We start from the raw sequence: 15,280 nt of genomic DNA, 5'->3' as shown, positions 1-15,280 counted from the left end.
GTGTGGTCCAGGATGTAGAATTGAAATTAGCGTTGTCATTGGCTGGGAGAGGTTGTCTGTCAAAGTGCTGCCCACGCAAACACGCAATTCCTGGCCCACTCTACCATGACAGATTTTGAGTGGCGCTGCATTATGCAATATTTAGCGTGAGTTTCATCTATTTATATTTGACTACCACTGGGAGAGATTGACTCACAGGCACAGCCATAACAATATTATGTGATCACCAGTCTTGCAATGAGGTAAGATGGAACTGTGAACTGAGGAATTGAACACAGTTGTTGGGTTGTAGATGGGGTGATGTGTGTAATGTGTGTCACTGTTTTCCATCAGGGTAGTGGTTGCCTATGCTAGTTTCATTTACATTTACATTTAAGTCATTTAGCAGACGCTCTTATCCAGAGCGACTTACAAAATGGTGCATTCACCTTATGATATCCAGTGGAACAACCACTTTACAATAGTGCATGTAAATATTTTAAGGGGGGGGGGGGGGGTTAGAAGGATTACTTTATCCCATCCTAGTTATTCCTTAAAGAGGTGGGGTTTCAGGTGTCTCCGGAAGGTGGTGATTGACTCCGCTGTCCTGGCGTCGTGAGGGAGCTTGTTCCACCATTGGGGTGCCAGAGCAGCGAACCGTTTTGACTGGGCTGAGCGGGAACTGTGCTTCCTCAGAGGTAGGGGGGCCAGCAGGCCAGTGGTGGATGAACGCAGTGCCCTTGTTTGGGTGTAGGGCCTGATCAGAGCCTGAAGGTATGGAGGTGCCGTTCCCTTCACAGCTCCGTAGGCAATCACCATGGTCTTGTAGCGGATGCGAGCTTCAACTGGAAGCCAGTGGAGAGAGCGGAGGAGCGGGGTGACGTGAGAGAACTTGGGAAGGTTGAACACCAGACGGGCTGCGGCGTTCTGGATGAGTTGTAGGGGTTTAATGGCACAGGCAGGGAGCCCAGCCAACAGCGAGTTGCAGTAATCCAGACGGGAGATGACAAGTGCCTGGATTAGGACCTGCGCCGCTTCCTGTGTGAGGCAGGGTCGTACTCTGCGAATGTTGTGGAGCATGAACCTACAGGATCGGGTCACCGCCTTGATGTTAGATGTTACATCATGTTGGTATGACTGTAAACACTGATAAAGTATCATATACATCATGTTGGTATGACTGTAAACACTGATAAAGTATCATATACATCATGTTGGTATGACTGTAAACACTGATAAAGTATCATATACATCATGTTGGTATGACTGTAAACACTGATAAAGTATCATATACATCATGTTGGTGTGACTGTAAACACTGATAAAGTATCATATACATCATGTTGGTATGACTGTAAACACTGATAAAGTATCATATACATCATGTTGGTATGACTGTAAACACTGATAAAGTATCATATACATCATGTTGGTGTGACTGTAAACACTGATAAAGTATCATATACATCATGTTGGTATGACTGTAAACACTGATAAAGTATCATATACATCATGTTGGTGTGACTGTAAACACTGATAAAGTATCATATACATCATGTTGGTGTGACTGTAAACACTGATAAAGTATCATATACATCTTGTTGGTATGACTGTAAACACTGATAAAGTATCATATCCAAATAATCTCAAAATTAAAATTCAAGTATTATATGTCATTTTAAAGATACTCTACTCGTTTCAAGTTTCAAGTGATAGTTATCAAGTATGGCTGACAGTCTGCGATTTATATTTATTGAAATTTGAAAGTGGATTAAGCTGGTAAAGTCAAACATCACAACACTTTCTAAACCACTCTGGTGACAAACACTTTTTTTATTTGTCGCCATTCGTCCACATTGCTGCTGGCTTTGCTACCACCAGAAATATTGTGAAGATTGCCAATTATTTTGTTTTTGTAAGGACCCAAAAAACAGAGGTAGTAGGAGAACCTATTCAAGTAAGTAAATACATTTGTTTTATGTAAAACAAACAATGTATTATTACCTAGCTAGCAGGCTACAGTAGGCCACTTTGTAGGCTGACTCAACTGAGCTGCTAACTTAAAACACACTGTTCAGCTAAATTAATTAAATATCATCAGCTAGCTATCTAGCCGTCTTGATGTAATCATTGTAAATTAAAATCACCATGTTCAAATGCATTTGTAGATGACGGCCATGGAAGAGGCTGAAATTGCAGCTCCAGCTGTCAGTAAAGAGAGAGTGTAGGGTACTGGATAGTGCAGGTCATTTTGTGGGAGGACATTATGAAAAGATTGTCCAGTTCCAGTCCCTAGAGGGGAAAACTTTGAGTACAGAGCAACATAATATTCAGTGCTGTCTAATTTGAGTATAATGAAGTATGTTTCTTTGTGATGTTTTCAGTCCTCAGATATGTTAAGCTGTGAAAGCCTGTTTGCAGATGAAAAAAATAGGTCCCAATGAATGTCCCAAGATACTAAGGGTATGTCCTATATGCCATGGGTTATACGTGTAGGCCTACCCATGTTAGCAAATGTTGTATACAAAGATACAGTTAAATACATCACAAACAATGTATGAACCTATTACAATTAGAGCAAGCCAACCCTTCTGGAGGACTGCTGGGTGTGCAGTGTTCTGTTTCAGCCCAGCAATAACACACCTGATTCAACTTATCAAATCTAATGAGTTGATAATAAAGTGTGCTATACCTGGGATGGAATAGAAGTCTGCTCACCCAGTTGATCAGGGATCAGTGGAGCAAGGTTGGCCACCGTTCATATGGAGTTTTTTTGTTAACCACCATTCATATGGAGTTTTTTTTGTTAACCACCGTTCATATGGAGTTTTTTTGTTAACCACCGTTCATATGGAGTTTTTTTTGTTAACCACCATTCATATGGAGTTTTTTTTGTTAACCACCGTTCATATGGAGTTTTTTTGTTAACCACCGTTCATATGGAGTTTTTTTGTTAACCAGAATTTATGCTTTAGTAATAATAGCCTACTTGTTACTACTCAATTATATGTTGTCATTTAGACTAAGATGTCTAATCTTTACATACGAGTTAGCTTATTTGTACACTTTGAAGTGATGAAGTGTTGATTCTTTGAAGTTAAGTGTTTAAACTTGTTCTAATTGTTAAACTATTATTCAAAATGAACTAATGTCAATGTTGATTAATCACATATCTCAATCCTTTAATAAAGAGGGGAAGGGGTTCTTTCTCTAATGTGTCTGTGTTTCTTTGTTGTATTCTCAAATGAACATGCCCTTTTTGTCTAGTTGTAAGATTTTCAATCTCTTTTATTTGATTGGCACTCTTGTATATCCGCTATGTGAATCCATTTTGCAGCTTATCATATAGCATGCATTGCCAATACAGTCATAGGCCTACAGTATGATGGCATTACTGGCCTTATGGGCATCTGTCATCTGAAGCAGAGAATAGCTAAACTCACACTATATGTTCGCAATTTAAAATAATACCAGCAGACAAACCATATACCAGATTTTGTACATGCCTTTTAAGTGCTGACATATAAATTGTGTAGTGCAAATCCAACCCTTGTAATTAGGTACAGTATTAAAATAAGGCAACAATTAGGCTACAGGAAAGGGAATGCCTTCAAGATGAGCATTCCAGGTTAATAAATATTTGACGTTCATTTTATTTCATTCATTTTAGAAATGTTGCTTGCGAAATTATTGCAGTTGTTCCCATAGACTGTACATGGTTGCTCTATGTACCACTGACCCTGGATAAGCTAGTGACTGGGCTAACACAGTTAACCTTTTAGGTGGGGCTGGGCGATATTGTCGCGTCCTGACCATAGAAGCTTTTATTTTCTATGGTAGAGTAGGTCAGGGCGTGACGGGGTTGTGTCTAGTTTAGATTTTCTGTGTTGTTATGTTCTAGTTTCTGTATTTCTATGTTGTTGTTTTTTGGGATGATCTCCAATTAGAGGCAGCTGGTCATCGTTGTCTCTAATTGGAGATCATACTTATGTAGTTGTTTTTCCCGACCTGGGGTTGTGGGAGATTGTATTTTGAGTAAGTGTATGTTGCACCTCTTCGTCACGGTTTGTTGTTTTGTTCATTAGTTTATTTGTATGTCTTGCATAGTTTCACAGTTAAATAAAGAAAATGTGGAACGATACACACGCTGTGCTTTGGTCCGCTCCTTCATCCGACAACAACCGTGACAAATATGGCCTAAAAATCATATCTACATTTTTTTAAACTTATGGGCAATTCACGATATATATCTCTATTTTCTTTGAAAGTTTTCTCTAAATAAGCTTTATCGCACAATTAAAGGTCAATACACTACATATAAAATGATACCTAGGTTAATTGTAAACCTTCCACACCCATAAGACCGACTAATAATAATCTGGCTTTCAAGTCTGTCTATGAAAATGCCATTTTTGTTACAAATTTAACCAGAACCATGCATTTAATGAAACACGGACAGGAACAGAATAGGGACAGCGCCTGGACAGGGGAAAACAAAAACGACAATAATGCTGACATGGGGATGAAACAGAGGAAACAGACAGATATAGGGAAGGCAATGAAAACGTGAAGGAGTCCAGGTCAGTCCAATGAGCCCAGATGCGCATAATGATGGTGACAGGTGTGCGTAATGAAGGGCAGCCTTGCGTCCTCGAGCGCCAGAGAGGGGAAGTGGGAGCAGGCGTGACAATTATAGAAAAGGAGCACAGGTCTCAGAAAACAATCTCAAGCACAAGCCCACGTGCTAGTGAGTAGCCAGCTAATCTTTATATTTAAAGTCTAGCCAACTTGGATCTATTTGCTTGCTAACAAGGTAGATGAGTTAAACTTTATGAATACACCCATCTCCAACTGTTTGAATAGCATAGCCTGTTCACTTTAAGATTTTGAAATCAAGTGGCTTACCTGCTTAAGAAGACACTTATTTCTTAGAATGAGAACATGTTGCCTATTCCTGATATAAATAAACAATTTGTATGCTCATTGCACATGTATAAAACACAGACAGAACATGACAGTCTGTGGCTAAAATGCTGCTAGCGGTACGTGGTACGAGACAAAGTGAACATTTATTTTCCACAATCATGTTCATTGATACTCTTCTTTTAGTAGGGTCGGCTCTATTCTACATTTTGGGAGTTGAGACATAAAAAGGGTGTCGTTAGAAAGGTTAAGTTCTCGTCTGTTGGACCAAATCTCAAATGCAAATAGCGAGTTTAAACTGCTTGTTGTCAGAGAGGAAGAAGTTATCTTTCATCGTTGTGAGTGGCAGGGGGAGGGGCTTGGTGTCTGTGTGCGAGTGGCCTGCACAGAGCCCTGACCTCAACCCCATTGAACACCTTTGGGATTAATTGGAACGCGGAATGTCAGCTAGGCCTAATCGCCCAACATCAGTGCCCGACCTCACGAATGCGCTTGTGGCTGAGTGGAAGCAAGTCTCCACAGCAATGTTCCAACATCTAGTGGAAAGCCTTCCCAGAAGATTGAAGGCTGTTATAGCAGAGACCAACTCCATATTAATACCCATGATTTTGGAATGAGATGTTTGACGAGCAGGTATCCACATACTTTTGGTCTTGTAGTGTAGCTAGTAACTAGCTAGTTAAACCTAGGTAGCTTACAAGGTTAGCTGACTTCTCAAAACGAACCTCATTGTAGCTAGCTACTTCTTGTCCCTCATGCTAGCCTTTACAGGCAAATATCACTTTAGAAACATCAAAATTAAAAAATATTGATATGGCCAGCATTGAAGACCATTTCTCCCCCTTTTCCTGCAGCTTTAGCTAATCTCGAAATGACAGAGAAATGCTGTGAAAACCAGTGTGCTGCAAACATTCTAAAATGTTTTGTCACCAGGGCTTGTTATGTTGACATTTTCTGTCCTCACACACTGGTGCTCCTACGGCGCTCTTCTGGTGAGCACCTTTGGAGCTCCGCCCAAGCAAGACATTTGATTTGTTTGACATATTGTGAGGTGCAGTGGTGGAAAAAGTACCCAATTTTCATACTTGAGTAAAAGTAAAGATACCTTAAAAGAAAATGACTCAAGTAAAAGTGAAAGTCACCTAGTAAAATACTACTTGAGTAAAAGTCCAAAAGTATTTGGTTTTAAATGTACTTAAGTATCAAAAGTAGAAGTATAAATCATAAAAAATGTCTTATATTAAACAAACCAGACCGATTTCTTGTTTTTTAAATTTACGGATAGCCATGGGCACACTCCAACAACTGAAACATAATTTACAAACGAAGCATTGGTGTTTAATGAGTCTGCCAGATCAGAGGTAGTAGGGATGACCAGGGATGCTCTCTTGATAAGTGCGTGAATTAGACAATTTTCCTGTCCTGCTAAGTATTAAACATGTAACGAGTACTTTTGGGTTTCAGGGAAAATGTAAAGAGTACATTCTTTTCTTTATGAATGTAGTGGAGTAAAAGTGAAAGTTGTCAAAAATATAAATAGTAAAGTACAGATACCCCAAAAAACTACTTAAGTAGCACTGAGTTGTCACTAATTTACACTGGCTTCCGACCCCTCTTTAGCTGATTTCTGCCATGGAACTTCCACAGGCTTCCCGTTTTAGGGAATCCTGGTTCGCGACGAGGCTAACCACATGCATCCCAATTCCAGGCAGCTCAACATCAGGAGGACTTTGATATATCCATGATGTTTTGTGTGTGTGTTTTCCACGTGGTAGTCATGGGTGTTGATGATGGTAGTCTAGAATTAACTGCAGGGGGTTCAACACTACTCGTTCAGTACAGAGGCTCTGAGTGGAAAAGTAGTCCCTTATGTCAGGGTTGGCACGGCTACAGACTGAAGGGCGGAGTCAAGACCCAGAAACAAAAATTTAACAATTTTCTTGGCTTATGAATGGAAAGGCCCTTGTATGGTAAGTTAAACACCAATCCGATGTGCCCCGATAGTGAATCTAGCTCTGGCTGGAAGGCAGATAAGGATATTCACATGGGGATTGAGGAGTGCTCATCTTTTACAAGCAGCTTATTCACTTTTCCACAGTTTACGCTCTTTATCAACCTGTTACTGTCAGTGTCTCATACCTTGACACTTCCATATCCCCATATCAACGCGGTACAAACGTGTATGTGTTTGACGATACCTTTGGAACAAGAGGTGAATTACGTCTTATGCTCTTGTACCAATAGTAAAGTCTGACACATACGCGTACCAGTACCAATATTATTGGTATTTTAGCATTTCCATTTGAAGGAGTAATTATTATTTAGTGTGATAGTAAATGCTTCATTCAATCAATTGTGTCCTTTCAGGAAAACTATGATATGTATGTGATTGAGAGCCTTTCTGTTTAGCTGAATTCAATAACAGTTTCTCTAACCCAAAATGGCACAGCCAAGCCGACCAAAAGGAAGTAGGCACCAGTTCCTTTTAAATGATGCCTATAGTTTCATGGCTACCTTTCTTCCCTCTTTCAAAAACAGGTTTGATGAGAGAGAAAGAATCGTCTCCTTGATTGCTCTATTTGTGGAGCGTGCTGTGAGAAAGCCCCCTGTATCGACTAGCCAGCCTCCACCTTCCCTGGTCTCTTCCCAGTTACTGGCTCCCGACAGAGTCCATCGATTGAATTCACAGCTAAAATGTCACTCTGTCCAAGCAGTGAGAGAGAGAGACAGAGGGATAGGGGGAGAGAGGGAGAACATTGAGAAAAAGAGGGCGTTGGATGGAGAAAAGAGAGAGGTTGGGAGATAGGGAGAGGTGAGAGACAGAGAAGATAGCATCTGGAGGGCCAGAAGGATTCAGATGGGAAATCTAATTTCCTTACCAAACACAGCAGTGGATGGGCAGAGGAACACCATGGTTACCCCTGATATATATATGTGTGTGTGTGTGTGTGTGTGTGTGTGTGTGTGTGTGTGTGTGTGTGTGTGTGTGTGTATTAGGCCTAAACTAATACCACCATTCTGAATGTTGACTGAATGAAAGTGGAACTCTCTCAACAAGCTTTTTGTTTTGCTAAATATGACAGACACACATCTGACCAAGGGGCCATATGTATGGCTCTGATCATAATACTGTAAGCACAGGGTTTGGTAGGTTACTTTCTAAATGTAATCCGTTACAGTTACTAGTTACCTGTCCAAAATTGTAATCAGTAACGTAACTTTTGGATTACCCAAACTCAGTAACACAATCAGATTACATTCAGTTACTTTTAGATTACTTTCCCCTTAAGAGGCATTAGAAGAAGACAAAAATGTATGTTACCAATTGAACGACATCTATTGCAACATAAATCAATAGTTTACATAGATGGCCATATATGGATGTAAAATGTTACTTTATGGGTTGGTTATGTAGGCTTCTTCTAACCCATTGCTTTCTACTACATATAATAACGCAATTAAATTATATCATTACATTAATATATATCATTTATAAGTCCAACTACAGATTGCCCCTTTAAGTCTATCAAAAGTGTGCGAGTTTGAGCATGTGTCCATTAGGCCTTTAGAATTTTTTTTTTATCAGCATGAATTAGATTGAGCAGTAAAAGCCCCACTTTTATTCCGTAGGCTGGGATCCGCACTATGCAGCTGTTGCAAGAGTGCATTTTTCACTGGCTGTCCACTGGTTTCAAAACAATCATTGATAGGCAGCTTAAACTTCTTGAATTCAACCATTATTGGGTTCAAATACACATTTAGAGTTGTGAACAGCCATCCACAACAACCACAATCCGTAAGGCGCAAATAGCTAAATTAGAGAGCAGCAGTTTGATTCACATCAATGCGCTATGTAAATATCAATAAAAAGTGATATCCGTATCGCCGTATAGACTACACCACTGCTGTCATCCTTACCTCCAAGCGTTTATTCAAGTTGGATAATCTTTGGATGCCGACAGCAGTTGCACCATTGGAAGACATAGCCTGGACTGTAGCCTACAAAAAAAGCCTATTCCTGCTCTTTTCCCGCGATACACCAAATGTGTTTGATGTGTCATCATAGTGGTCTCTGACTTGTGGTCAGACTCCCTCAGGTGGAACAAACCTAAACTTTTTTCAATGCTGATTTGAATGTCATTGAGAAAACAGAGAAGTGTTAAAGATTTTTTTCCGCAAGCATCCTTTCTGAATTTGAAAGTAATCTTCGAGGTAATCATCACATTTTTCAAAAGTATCTGTGATCTGATTAAATTATTTTAGCTGGTAACGTAACGGATTACAGTTACTGTTTTTTGTAATCCTTTACATGTAACGGATTACATGTACACGGATGACATGTAATCCGTCACTCCCCAACACTGTGTATACCTTAAATACACAGTGTACAAAATATTAGGAGCACCTATCTAATATTAAGTTGCACCCCCCTTTGCCGTCAGAACAGCCTCAATTATTTTGTGCATGAATAACAAGGTGTCGAAAGCGTTCCACGAGGATGCTGGCCCGTGTTGACTCCAATGCTTCCCACAGTTGTGTCAAGTTGACTGGATGTCCTTTGGGTAGTGGACCATTCTTGATACATACGGGAAACTGTTGAGTGTGGAAAAACCATCAGCGTTGCAGTTCTTGACACGCTCAAACGGTGCACATGGCACCCACTACCCGTTCAAAGGCACTTCAAATCTTTTGTCTTGCCCATTCACTCACTGAATGGCACAGATACACAATCCATGTCTTAATTCTCAAGGCTTAAAAATCCTTCTTTAACCTGTCTCCTCCCCTTCATCTACACTATTTGAAGTGGATTTAACAGGTAACATCAATAAGGGATCATAGCTTTCACCTGGATTCACCTGGTCAGTTTATGTCATGGAAAGAGCAGGTGTTCCTAATGTTTTCTACACTCAGTGTATATATATACACACTATAAATACAAAAGTACACCCCTTCAAATTAGTGGATTCGGGCTATTTCAGCCGAGCAGGTGTCCACATACTTTTGGGCATATATGCACACTACATGACCAAAAGTATGTGGATACCTGCTCATCTATCATCTAATTCCAAAGTCATGGGCATTTATATGGAGTTGGTCCCCCCTTTGCTTCTATACCAGTCTCCACCCTTCTGGGAAGGCTTTCCACTAGATTTTGGAACAATCCTGCTTCCATTCAGCCACGAGAGCATTAGTGAGGTCGGGCATTGATGTTGGGCGATTAGGCCTGGCTCGCAGTCGGCGTTCCAATTCATCCCAAGGGTGTTCATTGGGGTTGAGGTATGGGCTCTGTGCAGGCCAATCAAGTTCTTCCACACAGATCTCGACAAACCATTTCTCTATGGACCTCGCTTTGTGCATGGGGGCATTGTCATGCTGAAACAGGAAAGGGCCTTCCCCAAACTGTTCCCACAAAGTTGGAAGCACAGAATCATCTAGAATGTCATTGTATGCTGTGGCATTAAGATTTCCCATCACAACAGCCCCAGACCATTATTCCTCCTCCACCAAACGTTACAGCTGACACTATGCATTCGGGCAGGTAGCGTTCTCCTGACGCCTGCCAAACCCAGATTCGTCCGTCGGACTACCAGATGGTGAAGCGTGATTCATCACTCCAGAGAACACGTTTCCTCTGCTACAGAGTCCAATGGCGGTGAACTTTACACCCCTCCAGCTGGCGCTTGGCATTGCGCATGGTGATCTTAGGCTTGGGTGCGGCTGCTCAGCCATAGAAACCCATTTCATGGAACTCCCGACGAACACTTCTTGTACTGTAGTAGCTTCCAGAGGCTGTTTGGAACTCATTAGTGAGTGTTGCAACCAAGGACAGATGATTTTTATGCGCTTTAGTACTGGTGGTCCCGTTTTGTGAGCTTGTATGGCCTACCACTTCACGGCTGAGCCCTTGTTGCTCCTAGATGTTTTCACTTCACAATAACAGCACTTGTAGTTGACCGGAGCAGCTCTAGCAGGGCAGAAATTTGACAAACTGAGTTGTTGGAATGGTGGCATCCTGTGACGGTGCCACGTTGAATGTTACTGAAGTTCTTCAGAAAGGCCATTCTACTACTAATGTTTGTCTATGGAGATTGCATGGCTGTGTGCTCGATTTTATACACCTGTAAGCAACAGGTGTGGCTGAAATAGCCGAATCCACTAATTTGAAGGGGTGTCCACATACTTTTGTATATACATACAGTACCAGTCAAAAGTTTGGACACACCTACTCATTCCAGGATTTGTCTGAATTTTTACTATTTTCTACATTGTAGAATAATAGTGAAGACATCAAAACTTGTAGTAACCAAAAAAGTGTTACAAACAAATCAAAATATATTTGGAATTTTTCAAAGTAGCCACCCTTTGCCTTGATGACAGCTTTGCACGCTCTTGGCATTCTCTCAACCAGCTTCATGAGGTAGTCATCTGGAATCCATTTCAATTAACAGGTGTGCCTTGTTAAAAGTTAATTTGTGGAATTTCTTTCCTGCTTAATGCATTTGAGCCAATCAGTTGTGTTGTGACAAGGTAGGGTTGGTATACAGAAGATAGCCCTATTTGGTAAATGACCAAGTCCATATTATGGCAAGAACAGCTCAAATAAGCAAAGAGAAACAACAGTCCATCATTACTTTAAGACATGAAGGTCAGTCAAGAACTTGTGCAGTCGCAAAACCATAGCAAGACCAATCAAGCGCTATGATGAAACTGGCTCTCATGAGGACCGCCACAGGAAAGGAAGACCCATAGTTACCTCTGCTGCAGAGGATAAGTTCATTAGAGTTAACTGCACCTCCGATAGAAGCCCAAATAAATGCTTCACAGTGTTCAAGTAACAGACACATCTCAACGTGATCAGAGGAGACTGTGTGAATCAGGTCTTCATGGTCGAATTGCTGCAAAGAAACCACTACTAAAGGACACCATTAAGAAGAGACCTTTGGGCCAAGAAACACGAGCAATGGACATTAGACCCGTGGAAATCTGTTCTTTGGTCTGATGAGTCCAAATTTGAGATTTTTGGTTCCAACTGCCGTGTCTTTGTGAGACACAGAGTAGGTGAATGGAGGATCTCTGCATGTGTGGTTCCCACCGTGCAGCATGGAGAAGGAGGTGTGATGGTGTGGGTGCTTGGCTGGTGACACTGTCAGTGATTTATTTAGAATTCAAGAAACACTTAACCAGGATGGCTACCACAGCATTCTGCAGCGATAAGCTAATCCCATCTTGGTTTGAGCTTAGTAGGACAATCATATGTTTTTCAACCGGACAATGACCCAAAGCACACCTCCAGGCTGTGTAAGCGTTATTTGACAAAGAAGGAGAGTGATGAGATGACCTGGCCTCCGCAATCACCCGACCTCAACCAAATTGAGTAAAAGAAAAGCAGCCAACAAGTGCTAAGCATATGTGGGAACTCCTTCAAGACTGTTGGAAAAGCATTCCAGGTGAAGCTGGTTGAGAGAATGCCAATAGTGTGCAAAGCTGTCATCTAAGGCAAAAAAAAATAGTTTGATTTGTTTAACACTTTTTTTGGTTACTACATGATTTGATATGTGTTATTTCATAGTTTTGATGTCTTCACTATTATTCTACAATGTAGAAAATAGTAAAAATAAAGAAAAATACTTGAATGAGTAGATGTGTACAATCTTTTGACTGGTACTGTATATTAATGTATATAGGGGCAAGAAACTGCTTATTTTCTTAAAAAGTTCGTAATGTCACGATTTCGAAGCTACAGTGCATTCAGAAAGTATTCAGACCCCTTGACTTCTTCCAAATTTTGTTACGTTACAGCCTTATTCTAGAATGGATGAAATATTTTGTTCCCTCATCAATCTACACACATAATGACGAAGCGAAAACAGGTTTTTGACATTTTTGCAAATGTATTAAAACTAAAAAACAAATCCCTTATTTACGTAAGTATTCAGACCCTTTGCAATGAGACTCAAAATTGAGCTCAGGTGAATCCTGCTTCCATTGATTATCCTTGAGATGTTTCTACAACTTGATTGGAGTCCACATGTGGTAAATTCAATTGATTGGACATGATTTGGAAAGGCACACACCTGTCTATATAAGGTCTCACAGTTGACAATGCATGTCAGAGCAAAAACCAAGCCTTGAGGTCGAAGGAATTGCCCCATAGAGCTCCGAGACAGGATTGTGTCGAGGCACAGATCTGCAGAAGGGTACCAAAAAATGTCTGCAGCATTGAAGGTCACCAAGAACACAGTGGCTTCCATGATTCTTAAATGGAAGAAATTTGGAACCACTAAGACTCTTCCTAGAGCTGGCCCCCGGCCAAACTGAGAAATCGGGGGAGAAGGTCCTTGGTCAAGGAGGTGACCAAGAACCCGATGGTCACTATGACAGAGCTCCAGAGTTCCTCTGTGGAGATGGGAGAACCTTCCAGAAGAACATCCATCTCTGCAGCACTCCGCCAATCAGGCCTTTATGGTAGAGTGGCCAGACGGAAGCCACTTCTCAGTAAAAGGCACTTGACAGCCTGCTTGGAGTTTGCCAAAAGGCACCTGAAAGACTCACCATCCCTAAGGTGAAGCATGGTGGTGGCAGCATCATGCTCTGGGGATGTTTTCAGTGGCAGGGACTGGGAGAGAGAGATCCTTGATGAAAACCTCAGGACCTCAGACTGTGGCGAAGGTTCACCAATGACCATAAGTACACAGCCAAGACAACGCAGGAGTGGCTTCTCTGAATGTCCTTGAGTGGTCCAGCCAGAACCCGAACTTGAACCCGATCAAACATCTCTGGAGAGACCTGAAAATAGCTGTGCAGCACTGCTCCCAATCCAACCTGACAGAGCTTGAGAGGATCTGCAGAGAAGAATGGGAGAAACTCCCCAAATACAGGTGTGCCAAGCTTGTAGCGTCATACCCAAGACTCAATACTGTAATCGCTGCCAAAGGTGCTTCAACAAAGTACTGAGTAAAGGGTCTGAATACTTTTTATTTTTAATACATTTGCACACAAAAATAGAAACCTGTTTTTGCTTTGAGGTATTGTGTGTAAGTTGATGAGAAAGAAACAACAATTTAATTCATTTTAGAATAAGACTAACGTAATTAATGTGGAAAAAGTCAAGGGGTCTGAATACTTTCCAAATGCACTGTATAATACATCTGATATACACACATTTTTGCAAAAAGTCTGCCTTTTCTAGTCTGCTTAGTGAACAACAGGGGAGGGTGACCTGGAAAGTTGGAAACCTCAAATTTCACAATTCAACATATCCGCCAGTCCAGAAAATCCAATACGCGTAGCAGATGCCCCTAGAGTGCTACCACAACACAGAGGATGGACCACAAGAGAGGAACTATGACACAGGACACCCCTATGTCCCCTATTGCTCAAATGACAAGATCATATTCTGTTTCAAATGGCTGAATGATTGATTCAACCACCCTTTCCACTACTCCCCTCTCTCCCACTGTTTGTCTGCTCCCTTTGATGAATTAATAGAATAGATACTATATTGTCCCTTTTTGTTTTCAGCCTAATCTTAACCCTCCCCAAAATGCACACATTCACGTGTATCACACACACACACAAGGCAAAGGGTCAGCGATGGAGCAGCATCTATGGATGTAGAGAAGTTTATAATAATTATGTTGAATGATTGCATTTATATAACACCTTTCCAGATGCTCAAATCCCTGTAAGGGGGAACACACCTCTAGAGCTATGCTGCAGTGTAGGGCTATGCTACCTTACTAACAATGCCTGAAATGCTTAATGGAGACATTTCAGGACAGGTGCAGGATCAACTCCTGTCTAAAATGGCCACTTTTTCTTTCTTTCTCTCCCAGGAGCGGTTTGAGGCCTTATTCAGGATCTATGACGAGCAGACGTCCTTCCAGATGTTCAAGAGCTTCAGGCGAGTCCGCATCAGCTTCAGCACTCCGGAGGCGGCCGCCCTCGCTCGTGTCGAGCTCCACGAGACCGAATTCAACGGGAAGCAGCTTGAGCTTTACTTTGCCCAGGTGAGTGAACTCTTCCTGGTTACATTTTTTTTTTTGCAATGGAAAACTAAAATGAGTGTTTTTAAAGTCTAGATTGGATAGTCCCTCCATTTTTCAGTGTTTCTTTTTCAATTTGGTACCTAATAAACACTACCCCAGGTATTACAGAAGCCCCGTTTATACCTGGTTCTAACATGCATCCTTTGTCCTGATCTTTTCCACATCCTGATTGTGCCCACATTTTCAGACGGGTGTAGACGATTAAAAGACGCATTGTGAACTGTTTGTGATCAGATCTTCCTGACCACTTCCGGTGGTAGTCAGGCACACATTGTGTCTGGATATCTTACATGTGTAGATGGATCTGGACAGTAACACCATTTAAATCA

At 41.3% G+C, this 15,280-nt stretch overlaps 1 protein-coding gene across 1 annotated transcript in view; it reads left to right on the top strand.

Moving 5' to 3' along the window:
• rcan3 (regulator of calcineurin 3) overlaps positions 1-15,280 on the top strand; it is a 91,510-nt gene that overhangs the window by 62,779 nt on the left and 13,451 nt on the right. Inside the window, 1 exon segment of the mRNA XM_082955611.1 lies at positions 14,739-14,912. Coding sequence (XP_082811737.1) covers positions 14,739-14,912 — 174 coding nt within the window.

Source organism: Salmo salar, chromosome 09 (genome assembly GCF_965601325.2).
Source record: "Salmo salar chromosome 09, fSalSal1, whole genome shotgun sequence".
NCBI lineage: Eukaryota > Metazoa > Chordata > Actinopteri > Salmoniformes > Salmonidae > Salmo > Salmo salar.
This window is presented reverse-complemented; position numbering and strand designations above follow the sequence as displayed.